This window comes from Salmo salar, chromosome 23 (assembly GCF_965601325.2).
Source record: "Salmo salar chromosome 23, fSalSal1, whole genome shotgun sequence".
In the NCBI taxonomy this organism is placed as follows: Eukaryota; Metazoa; Chordata; class Actinopteri; order Salmoniformes; family Salmonidae; genus Salmo; species Salmo salar.
This window is the reverse complement of record NC_138313.1, coordinates 46285344-46305341: the sequence shown is the minus strand read 5'-3', so window position 1 is coordinate 46305341 and position 19998 is coordinate 46285344. Positions and strand designations below refer to the sequence as shown.

At 45.7% G+C, this 19998-nt stretch overlaps 1 protein-coding gene and 1 non-coding gene across 2 annotated transcripts in view; both read left to right on the top strand.

Annotated features, from left to right (window-relative positions):
• Positions 1-19998, top strand: part of LOC106584757 (growth arrest-specific protein 2) — a 59592-nt gene that overhangs the window by 35446 nt on the left and 4148 nt on the right. The window contains exons 4-7 of the mRNA XM_045706300.2: positions 3602-3743; positions 6413-6476; positions 9004-9238; positions 12041-12148. Of these exons, the coding sequence (XP_045562256.2) occupies positions 3602-3743; positions 6413-6476; positions 9004-9238; positions 12041-12148 (549 nt within the window). The remainder of the gene's footprint in view (positions 1-3601; positions 3744-6412; positions 6477-9003; positions 9239-12040; positions 12149-19998) is intronic.
• On the top strand, positions 5693-5769 carry trnat-ugu (transfer RNA threonine (anticodon UGU)). The gene has a single exon. It is a non-coding gene; the product is annotated as a tRNA-Thr (tRNA).

Sequence of the window (19998 nt, the reverse complement as noted above, 5' to 3'; positions counted from 1 at the left end):
CCTGGTGGAGTAGTAGGCTAGCCCTCCTCCCCTCCATCCCGCTCTACCAGACCAGACCTGGTGGAGTAGTAGGCTAGCCATCCTCCCCTCCATCCCTCTCTACCAGACCAGACCTGGTGGAGTAGTAGGCTAGCCATCCTCCCCTCCATCCCGCTCTACCAGACCAGACCTGGTATAGTAGTAGGCTAGCCATCCTCCCCTCCATCCCTCTCTACCAGACCAGACCTGGTGGAGTAGTAGGCTAGCCATCCTCCCCTCCATCCCGCTCTACCAGACCAGACCTGGTATAGTAGTAGGCTAGCCCTCCTCCCCTCTCTACCAGACCAGACCTGGTATAGTAGTAGGCTAGCCATCCTCCCCTCCATCCCTCTCTACCAGACCAGACCTGGTGGAGTTGTGGCCTTGCCCTCTTCCCCTCCGCCTCTCCATCCGTCTCTCCCTTGCTCGGTTTCCCTCCCAGCCACCATCTACAACAAGAGCTGAAACCAGAGATGGAGAAGAGATCTGAAATCGGTGCAGACGGCAGATATACTAGGGGGTATATTCGGACTGAAACTGAGTTAAGAAGGAATGGCTTTTCTCTGAAAGGAGCAATGAAGCTCGATCAGATTCTGATGAGCCTGAGGGACTGCAGTATGTCATTTAGCTATGTGGTCACTGTCTGAAAGACTAGCTATGTGGTCACTGTCTGAAAATCTAGCTATGTGGTCACTGTCTGAAAGTCTAGCTATGTGGTCACTGTCTGAAAAACTAGCTATGTGGTCACTGTCTGAAAAACTAGCTATGTGGTCACTGTCTGAAAATCTAGCTATGTGGTCACTGTCTGAAAGTCTAGCTATGTGGTCACTGTCTGAAAAACTAGCTATGTGGTCACTGTCTGAAAAACTAGCTATGTGGTCACTGTCTGAAAGTCTAGCTATGTGGTCACTGTCTGAAAGACTAGCTATGTGGTCACTGTCTGAAAATCTAGCTATGTGGTCACTGTCTGAAAGTCTAGCTATGTGGTCACTGTCTGGAAAACTAGCTATGTGGTCACTGTCTGAAAGTCTAGCTATGTGGTCACTGTCTGAAAATTTTAACGCTTGTCCAGGTTATTGTCTATGCGTGGTGGACTGACTGGTGGGATGCAAAGCGAGAGATACAGATATCTCTAAGATCAGTCTGTTTGACTGGTGGGATGCAGAGAGAGAGAGAGATAAAGATATCTCTTAGATAATTCTTTGGGGAAGGATCATTACACTATGACGTCATAACGGATGACACACCCTTGCCGTTCTGTTAAGGATAGAATAGATACAGCTGAAGTTTACATACACCTTAGCCAAATACATTTAAACTCAGTATTTCACAATTCCTGACATTTAATCCTAGTAAAAATTCCCTGTTTTAGGTCAGTTAGGATCACCACTTTATTTTAAGAATGTGAAATGTCAGAATAATAGTAGAGAATGATTTAGTTCAGCTTTTCTTTCTTTCATCACATTCCCAGTGGGTCAGAAGTTTACATACACTCAATTAGTATTTGGTAGCATTGCCTTTAAATTGTTTAACTTGGGTCAAACGTTTCCGGTAGCATCCACAAGCTTCCCACAATAAATTGGGTGAATTTTGGCCCATTCCTCCAGACAGAGCTGGTGTAACTGAGTCAGGTTTGTAGGCCTCCTTGCTCGCATACGCTTTTTCAGTTATGCCCACAAATTTTATATGGGATTGAGGTCAGGGCTTTGTGATGACCACTCCAATACCTTGACTTTGTTGTCCTTAAGCCATTTTGCCACAACTTTGGAAGTATGCTTGGGGTCATTGTCCATTTGGAAGACCCATTTGCGACCAAGCTTTAACTTCCTGACTGATGTCTTGAGATGTTGCTTCAATATATCTACATAATTTTCCTACCTCATGATGCCATCTATTTTGTGAAGTGCACCAGTCCCTCCTGCAGCAAAGCACCCCCACACAACATGATGCTGCCACCCCCGTGCTTCACGGTTGGGATGGTGTTCTTCGGCTTGCAAGCCATCCCCTTTTTCCTCCAAATATAACGATTGTCATTATGGCCAAACAGTTGTATTTTTGTTTCATCAGACCAGAGGACATTTCTCCAAAAAGTACAATCTTTGTTCCCATGTGCAGTTGCAAACCGTAGTCTGGCTTTTTTATGGCGGTTTTGGAGCAATGGCTTCTTCCTTGCTGAGAGGCCTTTCAGGTTATGTCGATATAGGACTCATTTTACTGTGGATATAGATACTTTTGTTCCTGTTTCCTCCAGCATCTTCACAAGGTCCTTTGCTGTTGTTCTGGGATTGATTTGCACTTTTCGCACCAAAGTACTTTCATCTTTAGGAGACAGAACGCGTCTCCTTCCTGAGCGGTATGACGGCTGCGTGGTCCCATGGTGTTTATACTTGCGTACTATTGTTTGTACAGATGAACGTGGTACCTTCAGGCATTTGGAAATTGCTCCCAAGGATGAACCAGACTTGTAGAGGTCTACAATTGTTTTTCTGAGGTCTTGGCTGATTTCTTTTGATTTTCCCATGATGTCAAGCAAAGAGGCACTGAGTTTGAAGGTAGGCCTTGAAATACATCCACAGGTACACCTCCAATTGACTCAAATTATGTCAATTAGCCTATCAGAAGATTCTAAAGCCATGACCTAATTTTCTGGAATTTTCCATGCCGTTTTAAGGCACAGTCAACTTAGTGAATGTAAACTTCTGACCTACTGGAATTGTGATACGGTGAATTATAAGTGAAATAATCTGTCTGTAAACAATTGTTGGAAAAATTACTTGCGTCATGCACAAAGTAGATGTCCTAACCGGCTTTCTAAAACTATAGTTTGTTAAGAATACATTTGTGGAGTGGTTGAAAAACGAGTTTTAATGACTCCAACCTAAGTATATGCAAACTTCCGACTTCAACTGTACTTGGTTGGAACAGAAATGAATCTTCTGTCTTTCTCCCAACATAAGACACACATTGAGAAACACAGAGTCAGCACCACTGGATGAAGATCTAGTGGATGACCTGACAAACTTTTGTTTTGTAACCTTAACCTCTCTCCCTAACCTCTCTCCCTCTAACCTTAACCTCTCTCCCTCTAATCCTAACCTCTCTCCATCTAATCCTAACCTCTCGCCATCTAATCCTAACCTCTCTCCCTAACCTCTCTCCATCTAATCCTAATCTCTGTCCCTAACCTCTCTCCCTAACCTCTCTCCATCTAATCCTAACCTCTCTCCATCTAATCCTAACCTCTCGCCATCTAATCCTAACCTCTCTCCCTCTAATCCTAACCTCTCTCCCTCTAATCCTAACCTCTCTCCCTCTAATCCTAACCTCTCTCCCTAACCTCTCACCCTCTAATCCTAACCTCTCTCCCTCTAATCCTAACCTCTCGCCCTCTAATCCTAACCTCTCTCCCTCTAATCCCAACCTCTCTCCATCTAATCCTAACCTCTCTCCCTCTAATCCTAACCTCTCTCCATCTAATCCTAACCTCTCGCCCTCTAATCCTAACCTCTCTCCCTCTAATCCTAACCTCTCTCCCTCTAATCCTAACCTCTCTCCATCTAATCCTAACCTCTCTCTCTCTCAGGCCATCCCGTGTTGGAGGATCCCGTGTCGTGCCAGTGCTCCCTCCGGTTCCTTCTTTGCTAGGGACAACACAGCTAACTTCCTGACCTGGTGTCGTCAGGTGGGGGTGGGAGAGACCTGCCTGTTTGAGTCTGAGGGACTGGGTGAGTACAGATGCATGTCCATTTGCCTTAATGCTCTGTATTGATTATTTCAAGCTACAAGGCAACTGACCAAATCGCAGATCTCAGTTGCCTCTCATTAGGTTCTAGAACAATGCATCTGAACGTTTCCTGAATTCACTGAAGTGAAATGAAATTAACCTCAAACCTGGCGAGAAGAGTACATTTCCTCTGATCACAGTCGGTCAGGTTTCCCCCTCTCTCTCCACCCGTGTCCCCCTCCCTCTCTCCACCCCTGTCCCACTCTCTCCCCTCCTGTCCCACTCTCTCCCCACCCATCCCCCTCTCTCCCCACCCCTGTCCCACTCTCTCCCTACCCCTGTCCCACTCTCTCCCCACCCCTGTCCCACTCTCTCCCCACCCCTGTCCCACTCTCTCCCCACCCCTGTCCCACTCTCTCCCCAGTCCTGTCCCCCTCTCTCCCCAGTCCTGTCCCCCTCTCTCCCCAGTCCTGTCCCCCTCTCTCCCCAGTCCTGTCCCACTCTCTCCCCAGTCCTGTCCCACTCTCTCCCCAGTCCTGTCCCCCTCTCTCCCCAGTCCTGTCCCCCTCTCTCCCCAGTCCTGTTCCACTCTCTCCCCACCCTGTCCCACTCTCTCCCGACCCCTGTCCCACTCTCTCCCCACCCCTGTCCCCCTCTCTCCCTACCCCTGTCCCCCTCTCTCCCCACCCCTGTCCCACTCTCTCCCCAGTCCTGTCCCACTCTCTCCCCACCCATCCTCCTCTCTCCCCAGTCCTGTCCCACTCTCTCCCCAGTCCTGTCCCCCTCTCTCCCCAGTCCTGTCCCACTCTCTCCCCACCCATCCTCCTCTCTCCCCAGTCCTGTCCCACTCTCTCCCCACCCCTGTCCCACTCTCTCCCCACCCCTGTCCCCCTCTCTCCCCACCCCTGTCCCACTCTCTCCCCACCCCTGTCCCACTCTCTCCCCAGTCCTGTCCCACTCTCTCCCTACCCCTGTCCCACTCTCTCCCCAGTCCTGTCCCACTCTCTCCCCAGTCCTGTCCCACTCTCTCCCCAGTCCTGTCCCCCTCTCTCCCCAGTCCTGTCCTCCTCTCTTGGATGGCTGCAGATGAAATAGCCGAGAATATCGAATCGGCTGTTAGCACTGTTGTGACCAAACTACGCATGAAAGGTTCATTGATTAAGACCAGCTATCCCCTCCTCTCCATTCCTCTCCATTCCTCTCCATTCCTCTCCCTCTCTACACAAGCTCCTCTTCTGTTGTCCACAGACTCCATCCACAATAGCCTGACTTCACACAATACCCATTTGGACAGCAGACTGTCCTGAGACTCCTGTGACTGCCTTGGCTTACCAAATGACTTATATGAACTGTAATGTGTATTTTAAACAGTCGTTCACTGTACAGAACGTCCCAGGAAACACAGAGTAAGAGAAGACAGACAGTGGGGAGTTAGCTGGCTGGCTGGAGAGAGAATATTATGTAAATATTTCACTCAGTATGAGTTTCACTCAGTTGTACAGAGGGGAGTTTCGTGTTGCTCTCTTCTATGCTGTTAAAGTCTACGTCAGTTCCTAGGTTCTGCATTATGTGTCTATGTCCCAAATGGCACCCTATTCCCTATATAGTGCACTGCTTTGAATCAGAGCCCTATGGCATGGTCAAAAGTAGTGCCCTATATAGGGAATAGTGTTCCATTTGGAACACAAGTCTGAATTTAATGTGAAGATGATCTCAGATCATGTCTTGAAATATGCATGAGAATAAACCTGATTGATGTAGGCCACGTCAGCGGTAGAGGTGCAGACGATTCTCATGTTTTTTCTCTCTCTCCTGGTCGGTTTTCTGGCTGACGATTGGTTTATTCCTCTCTGTTTTCAACCCCAGCCAGCTACGCTCCTAGACATTTTATTATTCAGTGAAGAAAAAAAATCTGGATCATTTAGGACTAGAATGGAATAGAACTTCATTGTCCTTCCCTGTAGCTCAGTTGGTAGAGCATGGTGTTTGTAACGCCAGGGTTGTGGGTTCGATTCCCACGGGGGGCCAGCACAGAAAAAAATCAAATAAAAAAAGATGTTTAGAAATGAAATGTATGCATTCACTACTGTAAGTCGCTCTGGATAAGAGCGTCTGCTAAATGACGTAAATGTTGTCCACTGTGGTCACAACCACAGTGCGTTACAACAGGGTAGCTAACTGTCCTGTTCTTTCTCCTTCTGGCCTTCTTTTCCCTGTGATGGATTGAATAGTGTATCATCACGGTGTAGCTGTACGACAACAGGTTTGGAGAGCTATTGCTGCCATGATGCATGGTGTGCTGTGTCACACGTCATTATTCCCATCGATCCTCCCACTGTCTGTCACTGTGTTCGTGGAAATCTAGTTTTAGTCTAGAAATTCCTGTTTTGTCGATCTCCCCCCCCCCCCCCCCCAAAAACAATATTTCCTGTAGCTGTTTTAAGCCCCACACTCATGTTCACCTTAAGCTACCACACCAATATTAAAAAGGCAATCTTTAACAAACAACACTTCTCATTTCCTCTCATACCCATTGGCATGTGCGTATAGGAGTTTTAAACCACTTTAACACAGTTTCAATGAGATAATATTACCACCTGGTCAATTGAGATGTGTTGCAAGGAAGATCATTCACTTAATTAATTCATTTATATTGATTTCTCCTATTAGTTCTTCACAAACAGCCACGGGAAGTGTGTCTGTGTCTCCTCCAGCTGGGAAGGATAGCATCTCGGTAAGAAAGAATTGATGAGGGATTTTCCCTTTTTTATTAAAAATGATTCAATTAAAATGCCTTCAATATCAATTGAATTTGTATGTATGTGTAACGGCCGTCGTCAGAATTAGACCAAGGTGCAGCGGAGGATGTGTTCATCATTAGAATTTTAATTGAAAAAGAGAACGCTACAAAAATAAACAAAAGACGACAGCAAAACAGTCCTGTCAGGATTAACTCTACACAGAAAACAATCACCCACAAAAACCCAAAGGAAAACCAGGCTACTTATGTGTGACTCCCAATCAGCAACAACGAACTACAGCTGTGCCTGATTGGGATCCACACACGGCCCAAAACAAAGAAATACAAAAACATAGAAAAATTAACATAGAACGCCCACCCAATGTAACACCCTGGCCTAACCAAAATAAAGAACAAAAACCCCTCTCTATGGCCAGGGCGTTACAGTATGTTTATATATTATATACATGTGTATTAAAATAAAGTTTGATTATCCTTTTGATTACATCCTCTCAGAAATGATTATCCCTCAGTCTGTAAAAATATCAAATCTAAAGGAGTGAGGCAGTCCCACTCCTAAAATATATATTTTTTAAATTGGATTGAGAGAGTGATGAAATGGCAGTGGTATATATAATCTGTGTGCTGAAATGGCTGTGGGCCAGATTCAACCCCATGCTGCAGTGGTATATATAATCTGTGTGCTGAAATGGCAGTGGTATATATAATCTGTGTGCTGAAATGGGAGTGGGCCAGATTCAACCCCATGCTGCAGTGGTATATATAATCTGTGTGCTGAAATGGCAGTGGGCCAGATTCAACCCCATGCTGCAGTGGTATATATAATCTGTGTGCTGAAATGGCAGTGGGCCAGATTCAACCCCATGCTGCAGTGGTATATATAATCTGTGTGCTGAAATGGCTGTGGGCCAGATTCAACCCCATGCTGCAGTGGTATATATAATCTGTGTGCTGAAATGGCAGTGGGCCAGATTCAACCCCATGCTGCAGTGGTATATATAATCTGTGTGCTGAAATGGCAGTGGGCCAGATTCAACCCCATGCTGCAGTGGTATATATAATCTGTGTGCTGAAATGGCTGTGGGCCAGATTCAACCCCATGCTGCAGTGGTATATATAATCTGTGTGCTGAAATGGCTGTGGGCCAGATTCAACCCCATGCTGCAGTGGTATATATAATCTGTGTGCTGAAATGGCAGTGGGCCAGATTCAACCCCATGCTGCAGTGGTATATAGATCTAAAAGACAATGGCTTTGACTGCCAGACCACCCTAGGCCACTTTAAACCATTGCATTGTTGAATACTTGTTTTTGATTGGCTCGAAGGGCATTCTAGAGCGTAATTTTCCTATAACACACAGTATATTTTCACGGTAGAATTAAAAAGGCTATGGTTCTTAAATGTTCTATGTTTGAGCTGCTTTTGAAAAGCAAAAGTCAAATTGAAAATATTATTGGCATTGTTGTATTCGATTTTCGTAATAGCAAGCTATGACTGATGGTTTGGTTAGCCACACTAGCAAGTCGGTTTGGTTACCACGGCAACTACTGTAGCTTAACTTGTTAGCTACTTCAGTGGCTGTTGTACACATTTCTAGCGGAAAATGTGTTAAATTATAGCCATGGTATAAAAGAGATGGAAAATAATGCAACTCTGTGAAAGGTCATTTCTACTCAGCTGGTGCGTTGTGGAACACACCTTCCATGTTGTTTATTATTCTCTGCTGAGGAACACACCTTCCATGTTGTTTATTATTCTCTGCTGAGGAACACACCTTCCATGTTGTTTATTATTCTCTGCTGAGGAACACACCTTCCATGTTGTTTATTATTCTCTGCTGAGGAACACACCTTCCATGTTGTTAATTATTCTCTGCTGAGGAACACACCTTCCATGTTGTTAATTATTCTCTGCTGAGGAACACACCTTCCATGTTGTTTATTATTCTCTGCTGAGGAACACACCTTCCATGTTGTTTATTATTCTCTGCTGAGGAACACACCTTCCATGTTGTTTATTATTCTCTGCTGAGGAACACACCTTCCATGTTGTTTATTATTCTCTGCTGAGGAACACACCTTCCATGTTGTTTATTATTCTCTGCTGAGGAACACACCTTCCATGTTGTTTATTATTCTCTGCTGAGGAACACATCTTCCATGTTGTTTATTATTCTCTGCTGAGGAACACATCTTCCATGTTGTTTATTATTCTCTGCTGAGGAACACACCTTCCATGTTGTTTATTATTCTCTGCTGAGGCGTTGTGAAACACACCTTCCATGTTGTTTATTATTCTCTGCTGAGGAACACTCCTTCCATGTTGTTTATTATTCTCTGCTGAGGAACACACCTTCCATGTTGTTTATTATTCTCTGCTGAGGAACACTCCTTCCACGTTGTTAATGATTTTCCATAGAATGCGTAGCCCCTCGTTGATTATCCCTTAAGTAATGTATACCTTAATGTAAACTGATTTTCCCATTGTCTCTTTCTTTAGGTACAACGTGGAGCCTCCAGGGCTTATCAAGCTGGAGAAGGAGATAGAACAGGAGGAGTTAGCACCTCTACCTTCACCTGTCTCCCTCTCTCCATCCCCCTCATCCCCCTCTCCAACCCCCTCTCCATCCCCCTCTCCAAACCCCCCATTCCCCTCTCCAAACCCCCCATCCCCCTCTCCTACCAAGTGCTCGTCGTCTAGCCAGAAGAGCACAGGGAAGCTGTTGGATGATGCAGTGAGTTGGGTTGTAAAATTCCCTGAATTTCAAGAAATACTGAACTTTTCCATGGATATTTCTGGGAATTTCTGAGGATTACCAGTAATTTGTGGTGGTTTTAGACCCTTATTGACCTCCCTACTAATCTGGTGTTTAACTATAACAGAAATCTCCACAAGAATAGTAAACAAACAAGACACTTGACCAACTGGGGATATTGTGTTAGTCCCCACAAGGTGAAATGCTATTTCTAGAGGGTTAAGGGTTATGTTTAGAATGATGGTTAATGTTGTTGGAGGCCAGAGAGAGGTGCTGATTCAGGAGGTAGGCTGTTCCAGAGAGAGGTGCTGATTCAGGAAGTAGGCTGTTCCAGAGAGAGGTGCTGATTCAGGAGGTAGGCTGTTCCAGAGAGAGGTGCTGATTCTGGAGGTAGGCTGTTCACATGACTGTTACATGGAGCAGATATTTTCTGACAAGATGCTTATATACCAGCCCCTCATCACACCTTAACAGACCTTTTCTGAGGAGATGCTTCAATACCAGCCCCTCATCACACCTGAACAGCCTTGGATATCAGTGTAGGCTTGCTGTGGCGATATTGGGAAGTCTGGGTCACGTTAAACAGGCTGACTGTACCTGGCCTTCAGATAGCAGTCTGGGCCATGTTTACACGCTGACTGTACCTGGCCTTCAGATAGCAGTCTGGGTCATGTTTACACGCTGACTGTACCTGGCCTTCAGATAGGAGTCTGGGTCATGTTTACACGCAGACTGTACCTGGCCTTCAGATAGCAGTCTGGGTCATGTTTACACGCAGACTGTACCTGGCCTTCAGATAGCAGTCTGGGTCATGTTTACACGCTGACTGTACCTGGCCTTCAGATAGCAGTCTGGGTCATGTTTACACGCTGACTGTACCTGGCCTTCAGATAGCAGTCTGGGCCATGTTTACACGCAGACTGTACCTGGCCTTCAGATAGCAGTCTGGGTCATGTTTACACGCTGACTGTACCTGGCCTTCAGATAACAGGCCTACATAAGATGAGGATAGAGAGGTACTGCTCTGTATCAGCAGTCATGGCAGCCTTGCTGTGTGGAGGAGAAGGTGCTGTCTGTTTCCCCAGGGGTTCAGATGGTGCTATCTGTTTCCCCAGGGTTCCAGAAGGTGCTGTCTGTTTCCCCAGGGTTCCAGAAGGTGCTGTCTGTTTCCCCAGGGTTCCAGAAGGTGCTGTCTGTTTCCCCAGGGGTTCAGATGGTGCTATCTGTTTCCCCAGGGTTCCAGAAGGTGCTGTCTGTTTCCCCAGGGTTCCAGAAGGTGATGTCTGTTTCCCCAGGGGTTCAGATGGTGCTATCTGTTTCCCCAGGGTTCCAGAAGGTGCTGTCTGTTTCCCCAGGGTTCCAGAAGGTGCTGTCTGTTTCCCCAGGGTTCCAGAAGGTGCTGTCTGTTTCCCCAGGGGTTCAGATGGTGCTATCTGTTTCCCCAGGGTTCCAGAAGGTGCTGTCTGTTTCCCCAGGGTTCCAGAAGGTGCTGTCTGTTTCCCCAGGGTTCCAGAAGGTGCTGTCTGTTTCCCCAGGGTTCCAGAAGGTGCTGTCTGTTTCCCCAAGGGTTCAGAAGGTGCTGTCTGTTTCCCCAGGGTTCCAGAAGGTGCTGTCTGTTTCCCCAGGGTTCCAGAAGGTGCTGTCTGTTTCCCCAGGGTTCCAGAAGGTGCTGTCTGTTTCCCCAGGGTTCCAGAAGGTGCTATCTGTTTCCCCAGGGTTCCAGAAGGTGCTGTCTGTTTCCCTAGGGTTCAGAAGGTGCTGTCTGTTTCCTCAGGGGTTCAGAAGGTGCTGTCTGTTTCCCCAGGGTTCCAGAAGGTGCTGTCTGTTTCCCCAAGGGTTCAGAAGGTGCTGTCTGTTTCCCCAGGGTTCCAGAAGGTGCTGTCTGTTTCCCCAAGAGTTCAGAATGTGCTGTCTGTTTCCCTAGGGTTCAGAAGGTGCTGTCTGTTTCCTCAGGGGTTCAGAAGGTGCTGTCTGTTACCCCAGGGGTTCCAGAAGGTGCTCTCTGTTTCCCCAAGGGTTCAGAAGGTGCTGTCTGTTTCCCCAGGGTTCCAGAAGGTGCTGTCTGTTTCCCCAAGAGTTCAGAATGTGCTGTCTGTTTCCCCAGGGGTTCAGAAGGTGCTGTCTGTTTCCCCAGGGGTTCAGAAGGTGCTGTATGTTTCCCCAGGGGTTCAGAAGGTGCTGTCTGTTTCCCCAGGGGTTCAGAAGGTGCTGTCTGTTTCCCTAGGGGTCCAGAAGGTGCTGTCTGTTTCCCTAGGGGTCCAGAAGGTGCTGTCTGTTTCCCCAGGGGTCCAGAAGGTGCTGTCTGTTTCCCCAGGGGTTCAGAAGGTGCTGTCTGTTTCCCTAGGGGTCCAGAAGGTGCTGTCTGTTACCCCAGGGGTTCCAGAAGGTGCTGTCTGTTTCCCCAGGGTTCCAGAAGGTCCTGTCTGTTTCCCCAGGGTTCCAGAAGGTGCTGTCTGTTTCCCCAAGGGTTCAGAAGGTGCTGTCTGTTTCCCCAGGGGTTCAGAAGGTGCTGTCTGTTTCCCCAGGGGTCCAGAAGGTGCTGTCTGTTTCCCCAGGGGTTCAGAAGGTGCTGTCTGTTTCCCCAAGGGTCCAGAAGGTGCTGTCTGTTTCCCCAGGGGTTCAGAAGGTGCTGTCTGTTTCCACAGGGGTTCAGAAGGTGCTGTCTGTTTCCCCAGGGGTTCAGAAGGTGCTGTCTGTTTCCCTAGGGGTCCAGATATCTGTCCTGAAATGCGAATTTGTGTCTTCAAATCAAGTATTTTAAAGTGTGTGTGTGTGTGTCAGGTGAAGCATATCTCGGAGGACCCTCCCTGCAAGTGTTCCAATAAGTTCTGTGTGGAGAGACAGGCCCAGGGCCGCTACCGCTTTGGAGAGAAGATGCTATTCATCAGGGTGGGTGCAACACATCACACACACACCCCGTGTAGGATAGAATATGCTATTCACCAGTGTGGGTGACACCTCATTTTATAGCTTGTTACACAAGAACCTTGTTTTTGCTTGTTTAAAGGGGAACTCCACTTCCCTTTGGTATTTTTGTTGTTCTTTGTAGAGACGGTGTGAAATGGAGGGTTAACCACTGGACCAACCTCTGGAACAAGAACCTTGTTTTTCTAACATGATTTTCTAGTTCCGCACGGTTCAGCCACTTAGCTCGCAGGCAGCTGGACTTTAAATTGTGTGGACAGTGGGATCAAATCTGAAGCATTGAAATCTGATGTAAATGATTTACTGTAAGTGATTTACACTGGGGTTGTGTTGTTACATATTGCTGTGGATATTCCCATATGAAAAATACTACAGTTTACTATGGAATACTATAGTACTTACTATAGAATTCTATTGTAAACTGTAGTATACTATAGTATTTACTATATAATTATATTGTAAACTGTAGTATACTGTAGAATACTATACTACATACTGTAGTATCCCTCGATCATGTGTAGTACTTACTATAAAATGTACGTATTCTACAGTATAGACTTAATCTCGGGCTTAACAACACCATATCAATATATCCTCCAAACACCAGCTTCTCGGGCATTATCACCTAATTGTAGTATGCTGTAAAATACTACAATAAATACTACAGTATTATCCACACAAAAAAAACAGTAGTAAAATCTACAGTAATGTCCGCAAAAACACTACACTTTTCCCCTCCGTATCCTTACTTGTACCACTCGTAAGGGAGAAACCTACATGCCAAGTCTAGACCATATATTGTGTTCCCTATAGATATAGAAAAGAGCAGAAGCTCTGAACTCTCCTGGCAGAACCCAGACCTACCTACAGTTTATGGAACATTTTGCTATTTGTTTTTCTCCAGTTGCTTTCCTCAAGGAGAAAGCCCCCCACTTCTATGTCAAAGATATTAAAACCAAAATACTACAGTAATGTCCCCAAAAATCCTACAGTAATTACTAGAATATATTACAGTATGCAAAAACACTACTGTAAATATTACAGTATACTCCAATCCACAAAAACACTACATTAATTACCATAGTATATTGTATAGTATTTTTTTTCACTACATTATTTATACTAGTATTAACTGTAAATACTACAGTATGATATATTAAATGCTACAGTATTCACTGTAGTGTCTTTGTGGACTTCATTCAGTGAATACAATCAAATAAAATAAAATAAAAAACATATTTAACCTTTATTTAACTAGGCAAGTCAGTTAAGAACAAATTCTTATTTACAATGACAGCCTACACTGGCCAAACCCGGACGACGCTGGGCCAATTGTGCGGTACCCTATGGGACTCCCAATCACGGCCGGTTGTGATACAGCCTGGATTTGAACCAGGGTGTCTGTAGTGACACCTCTAGGACTGAGATGCAGTGCCTTAGACCACTGCACCACTCGGGAGCCCCAGCATATAAATATAGTAGACCTATAGTATAATATAATATTTGTTTATATGAGTTGACATGCCAGGTATGAATATGGATTGTACGCCGTCTACAGAATCTCTTACTTACTTAGGCCCATTGCTCCTTAGTGTCCTCAGGGACCATAGACCATCTATGACTACAGATGGCTGTTGAATGACTCATCCTATTCTGTCCCCATTGCAAACCCACTCTTTTCTCATTGTTCTGAGATTTGATGAGTCTGAATTTAATGAGTCTGGATTTTAGTTGACCCAATTTTTGCCCACAGACTTCGTTGTTTTTTGAACTGTCACTTTTTGTCCGGGTTTTATCCAGGCTGGATTATATGGGGTTTCAGTTCACCAACAATAAGGTTCTTTATCTCAATGTAAGGTCACAGGTCGTGTCCCAAATGGCACCCTATTCTCTCTATAGTGCACTACTTTAGACCAGATTCCCTGGTCAAAAACAGTGCACTAACTAAAAGGGTGCCATTTGGAACACTGCCACGTTCATACCGTTACAGTCACGGTGCACATTGCAGTGTGTTGATATTTGGACTGCCTGACTGTGGGATAACAGACGTCCATTGTCTCTGCTGGTAGCAGCTCCTCTGCTGCTGAGAGGCTTCATTTACTGGGGATGGTATTCCAACTATGTCTGTCTCTAGGCCAAGAGGCCAACCCATGGAGAGATATATAAAAAGGACTCCTCCTTGTATTGTCCCTGCTAAAACAGGTTCTATCCATCTAGTCAGCCAGGGTTGATGTGGTTCTGGTTCCCCCACTGTACTGGGAGAAGAGAGCCCTCAGGTTCAATCCAACAGGCTTGATAAATAGTCCATAGGGTTAGAAAAGATGCTTGAGGATAATGCTATTATTGTTGCCATGGTGCTAACAGCACTTATTAATAATCCTCCCCATTTACATAAAATAGTATTTTCTTATGTAGCTAAATAAATACTGTACCTCAAACAAACCTTACAAAAAGCACTGTGCACGAATGAAGTCTATTGACAAGTACAGATTGGTTGAGGGAGCATTGGTGCCCTTGGGATCTGTGGTTACTTGGCAACCTCCAGCCAGGATTCACACGTCTGAGAACGAGGATGCTGTGGAAGGAGGATCTGGACTGTAGTTCGAGATGTGCTGACAATCCACTCTAGAAAGACCCTCTACTGGTAGCCCAGCTTCTGGATGGACAACTCTGTAAGGATCACAACTGGAGAATAGGACAGGTTCCTAATGTTAGCCCGGTTTTCACCGGACATGGACCAGTGTTCAGCGTCTGAAATAAACCTTAGGGTCCGATTTAGTGCCCTCTACTGACAGATAGCTGAAATATACAGTGAACGTCAGTCCACTGATCATAACATGAACATCGCAAAATAAAAAAAGGATATACGAGGAGAAAAATATCCACCAAAATACCATCCAGTGTCTATCTATCTGGAAGCATGCTTTCCTCTTAGAAAATATGTTCTACTGTGCAAAATGTGAATACCCAGCATTCGCTGACTGCCTTTTGTACTATAGACAGTGTTTCTTTCAACCATACATGAGAGTTGCTGAGCAACCAAGGACAAGTCACAACCGAAGGCGAGAGTCTTGATTCTTCTTTGTCCATGACTGTTCATATTAGAACCCAAGAATGCACCTCTTAGATTCTAGAGCGTTGGATGGAATGGAACGTCTGTTACTGTGTGTTTTTATATGTGAGCTTCCTGCTAAACAATTCCAGCAGCTCATAGGTGTGACCCTCAACCTCTCACTCTAGGTTCTCACCACAGCGCTCTGCCTTCACTGAGAGGGAAGGTTTAATTAAAATTCCTGCAGTGTTAATGCCCTCTCCCTTTCTCGCTCTCTCTCTCCCCCTCTCTCTCTCCCTCCCCCCCCCTCTCTCTCCCTCCCTCTCTCTCTCCCCCTCTCTCTCTCCCTCCCCCTCTCTCTCTCCCCCTCTCTCTCTCCCTCCCCCTCTCTCTCCCTCCCCCTCCCCCCTCTCTCTCTCCCTCTCTCTCTCCCCCCCCCCTCCCCCCTCTCTCTCTCCCTCCCTCTCTCTCCCTCCCTCTCTCTCACCCTCCCCCTCTCTCTCACCCTCCCCCTCTCTCTCTCCACTCTGCCTCTTCTCTAATAAAATGCATTGCTGACAGGTCAGAAATATCATCCTTTGCTAGGAGAGAAATTAGTTTTCAGCCCACAGTCATCTGAAGACAAAATAAAAAGTGTTGTGGTGCAATGGAATCATGTCCTTCAGGAGAAAAGCCAAGGATGTTGGCTTATACAAAGCTGGCCCCTTATCCTCCAGCTAAAAAGCCAAGGATGTGGGCTTATACAAAGCTGGCCCCTTATCCTCCAGCTAAAAAGTCAAGGATGTTGGCTTATACAAAGCTGGCCCCTTATCCTCCAGCTAAAAAGCCAAGGGTGTGGGCTTATACAAAGCTGGCCCCTTATCCTCCAGCTAAAAAGCCAAGGATGTGGGCTTATACAAAGCTGGCCCCTTATCCTCCAGCTAAAAAGTCAAGGATGTTGGCTTATACAAAGCTGGCCCCTTATCCTCCAGCTAAAAAGCCAAGGGTGTGGGCTTATACAAAGCTGGCCCCTATCCTCCAGCTAAAAAGCCAAGGGTGTAGGCTGGGTGTAGTGTACAGTATATAGAAGAATGAATACCCTGTCCCTTGGCCTTCCACAAGCAGTCAGTCTGTGGAGACTGACCTTCTCAGCCCTTCTCGGTAAATGAATGTGTTGTACCTTTACTGAGGGGACTGACCAATCTGAAATGTTGAGATCACAGAAGGCCACCCCCAGGCTCCCCTCTCTCTGCTGGGTACAAATCTAGCTGGGGTCCCCCTGTCTCCCAGCACCATAGATTAATGATTGAAAAGGCCTCTGTACCAAAAGCCCATTATATTCCCTAGTCACAGAGCCTTGGGGACAATACTGTCATGATTGGAACCACTGCCCTGCCAATGGACTGTTGATTGATTCTGTTAAATGTTTGATGTTATTACATTATGCTGCTGGAGGCTTGACGGAGAGCAAGCTACATGCACTATCAATCAAATGTATTTATAAAGCCCTTGTTACATCAACCAATGTCACAAAGTGCTATACAGAAACCCAGCCGAAAACCCCAAACAGCAAGAGGGTTTAATTAAAATTCCTGCAGAGTAGTAACTCCCTCTGTCTCGCTCTCCCCCCCTCTCGCTCTCCTTTTCTCTCTCTCCTCTCCCCCCCTCCTCTCTCTCTCGCTCTCCCTTTCTCTCTCTCCACATCTACATGACCAAAAGTATGTGGACACCTGCACATAAAACATCTCATTCCAAAATCATGGGCATTAATATGGAGTTGGTCCCCCCTTTGCTGCTATAACAGCATTCACTCTTCTGGGAAGGCTTTCCACTAGATGTTGGAACATTGGTGTGGGGACTTGCTTCCATTCAGCCATGAGCATTAGTGAGGTCGGGCACTGATGTTGGGTGATTAGGCCTGACTCTTAGTCGGCATTCCAATTCATGCCAAAGACATTCGATGGGGTTGAGGTCAGGGCTCTGTGCAGGCCAGTCAAGTTCATCCACACCGATCTCAACAAACTATTTCTGTATGGACCTCGCTTTTGTGCTGAAACAGGAAAGAGCTTTCCCCAAACTGTTGCCACAAAGTTGAAAGCACAGAATCGTCTAGAATGTAATTGTATGGTGTAGCTTTAAGATTTCCCTCCACTGGAACTAAAGGGCCTAGCCAGAACCATGAAAAACAGCCCAGACCATTATTCCTCCTCCACCAAACTTTACAGTTGGCAATATGCATTCGGGCAGGTAGCATTCTCTTGGCATTCGCCAAACTCAGATTCATCTGTCGGACTGCCAGATGGTGAAGCGTGATTCATCATATCTGTAAATAGCCTGAAAATAACCTCACACTCAATGTCAACAAAACAAAGGAGATGATCGTGGACTTCAGGAAACAGCAGGGGGAGCGGCCCCCCGTCCACATCGACGGGACAGTAGTGGAGAGGGTGGAAAGTTTTAAGTTCCTCGGGCGTACACATCACGGACAAACTGAAATGGTCCACCCACACAGACAGCGTGGTGAAGAAGGCGCAGCAGCGCCTCTTCAACCTCAGGAGGCTGAAGAAATTCGGCTTGTCACCAAAAAACACTCACAAACCTTTACAGATGCACAATCGAGAGCATCCTGTCGGGCTGTATCACCGCCTGGTACGGCAACTGCTCAGCCCACAACCGTAAGGCTCTCCAGAGGGTAGTGAGGTCTGCACAACGCATCACCGGGGGCAAACTACCTGCCCTCCAGGACACCTACACCACCCGATGTCACAGGAAGGCCAAAAAGATCATCAAGGACAACAACCACCCGAGCCATTGCCTGTTCACCCCGCTATCATCCAGAAGGCGAGGTCAGTACAGGTGCATCAAAGCTGGGACAGAGAGACTGAAAAACAGCTTCTATCTCAAGGCCATCAGACTGTTAAACAGCCGTCACTAACGTTGAGTGGCTGCTGCCAACATACTGACTCAACTCTAGCCACTTTAATAATGAAAGAATTGATGTAATAAATGTATCACTAGCCACTTTAAACAATGCCACTTTATATAATGTTTACATACCCTACATTACTCATCTCATATGTATATACTGTACTCTATACCATCTACTGCATCTTGCCTATGCCGTTCGGCCATCGCTCATCCATATATTTATATGTACATATTCTTATTCATTCCTTTACACTTGTGTGTATAAGGTAGTTGTTGTGAAATTGTTAGGTTAGATTACTTGTTCGATATTACTGCACGGTCGGAACTAGAAGCACAAGCATTTCGCTACACTCGCATTAACATCTGCTAACCATGTGTATGTGACAAATAAGATTTAATTTGATTTAGCCCATCCAACTACCTCATCCCCATACTGTTATTTATTTATTTTGCTCCTTTGCACCCCAGTATCTCTACTTGCACATTCATCTTCTGCACATCTATCACTCCAGTGTTTAATTGCTAAATTGTAATTACTTCGCCACTACGGCCTATTTATTGCCTTACCTCCCTAATCTTACCTCATTTGCACACACTGTATATAGATTTTTTCCTATTGTGTTATTTATTGACTGTACGTTTGTTTATTCCACGTGTAACTCTGTTGTTTGTGTCACACTGCTTTGCTTTATCTTGGCCAGGTCGCAGTTGTAAATGAGAACTTGTTCTCAACTGGCCTACCTGGTTAAATAAAGGTGAAAAAAAAAAAAAAAAAAATACAGAGATTGCATTTCCACTGCTCCAGAGTCCAATGGCGGCGAGCTTTACACCACTCTAGCCAACGCTTGGCATTGCGCATGGTGATCTTAGGCTTGTATGCAGCTGCTCAACCATGGAAACCCATTTCATGAAGCTCCCGACGAACAGTTAGTGCTTACGTTGCTTCCAGATGCAGTTTGGAACTCGGCAGTGAGTGTTTTAACCGACAGACTATTTTTACACCCTATGCGTTTCAGCATTATGCGGTCCCATTCTGTGAGATTGTGTGGCCTACCATTTCGCAGCTGAGCTGTTGTTGCTCCTAGACGTTTCCACTTCACAATAACAGCCTTTACAGTTGATCGGGGCAGATGTAGCAGGGCAGAAATGTGACGAACTGACTTGTTAGAAAGGTGGCATTGTATGACGGCATGTCCACATACTTTTGTCTATATAGTGCATATGGGTGTGGGGAACACTCTCTTACCTTCTTCCTGTCAGACCTGATTAAGTGTACATTGTTGTGTTTGGCCTTCCCTGTAGCTCAGTTGGTAGAGCATGGTGTTTGCAACACCAGGGTTGTGGGTTCGATTCCCATGGGGGGCCAGAACAGAAAAAAAACAAATGTATGAAATGTATGCATTCACTACTGTAAGTCGCTCTGGATAAGAGCGTCTGCTAAATGACTAAAATGTAAATGTAAAAATGTGTTTGGCCATCAAGGCTAACAGTCAGCAACAATCAGCAGTGTGCCTGCACTGGGTCAAACTGGTACTTCCTGTCAGTGACACTCTAAATGTTTAGCTTCTGATTTGTTATCTTGTTGTTTATCACACCATTAGTAGAATGCATATGACCTGGGGTTCCCATCCAGTTAAAAACACAACGTATGAGGTTATGGACATTTATTCTTTTGTGTGTTTGGTTTTACTGTAGTAAAACAATGAAATCCAGACAAGTGGGGACATTTTTCCCGGTCCACACAAGGAAAAAGGCTATTTTAGGCTTTGGTTTTGGATGAGAATCAATTGTTTGGTTCCAACAACGATAGTAAAACAAATGTTTGTGTCTGATGACAATGGCAGCGTCTTTTTAC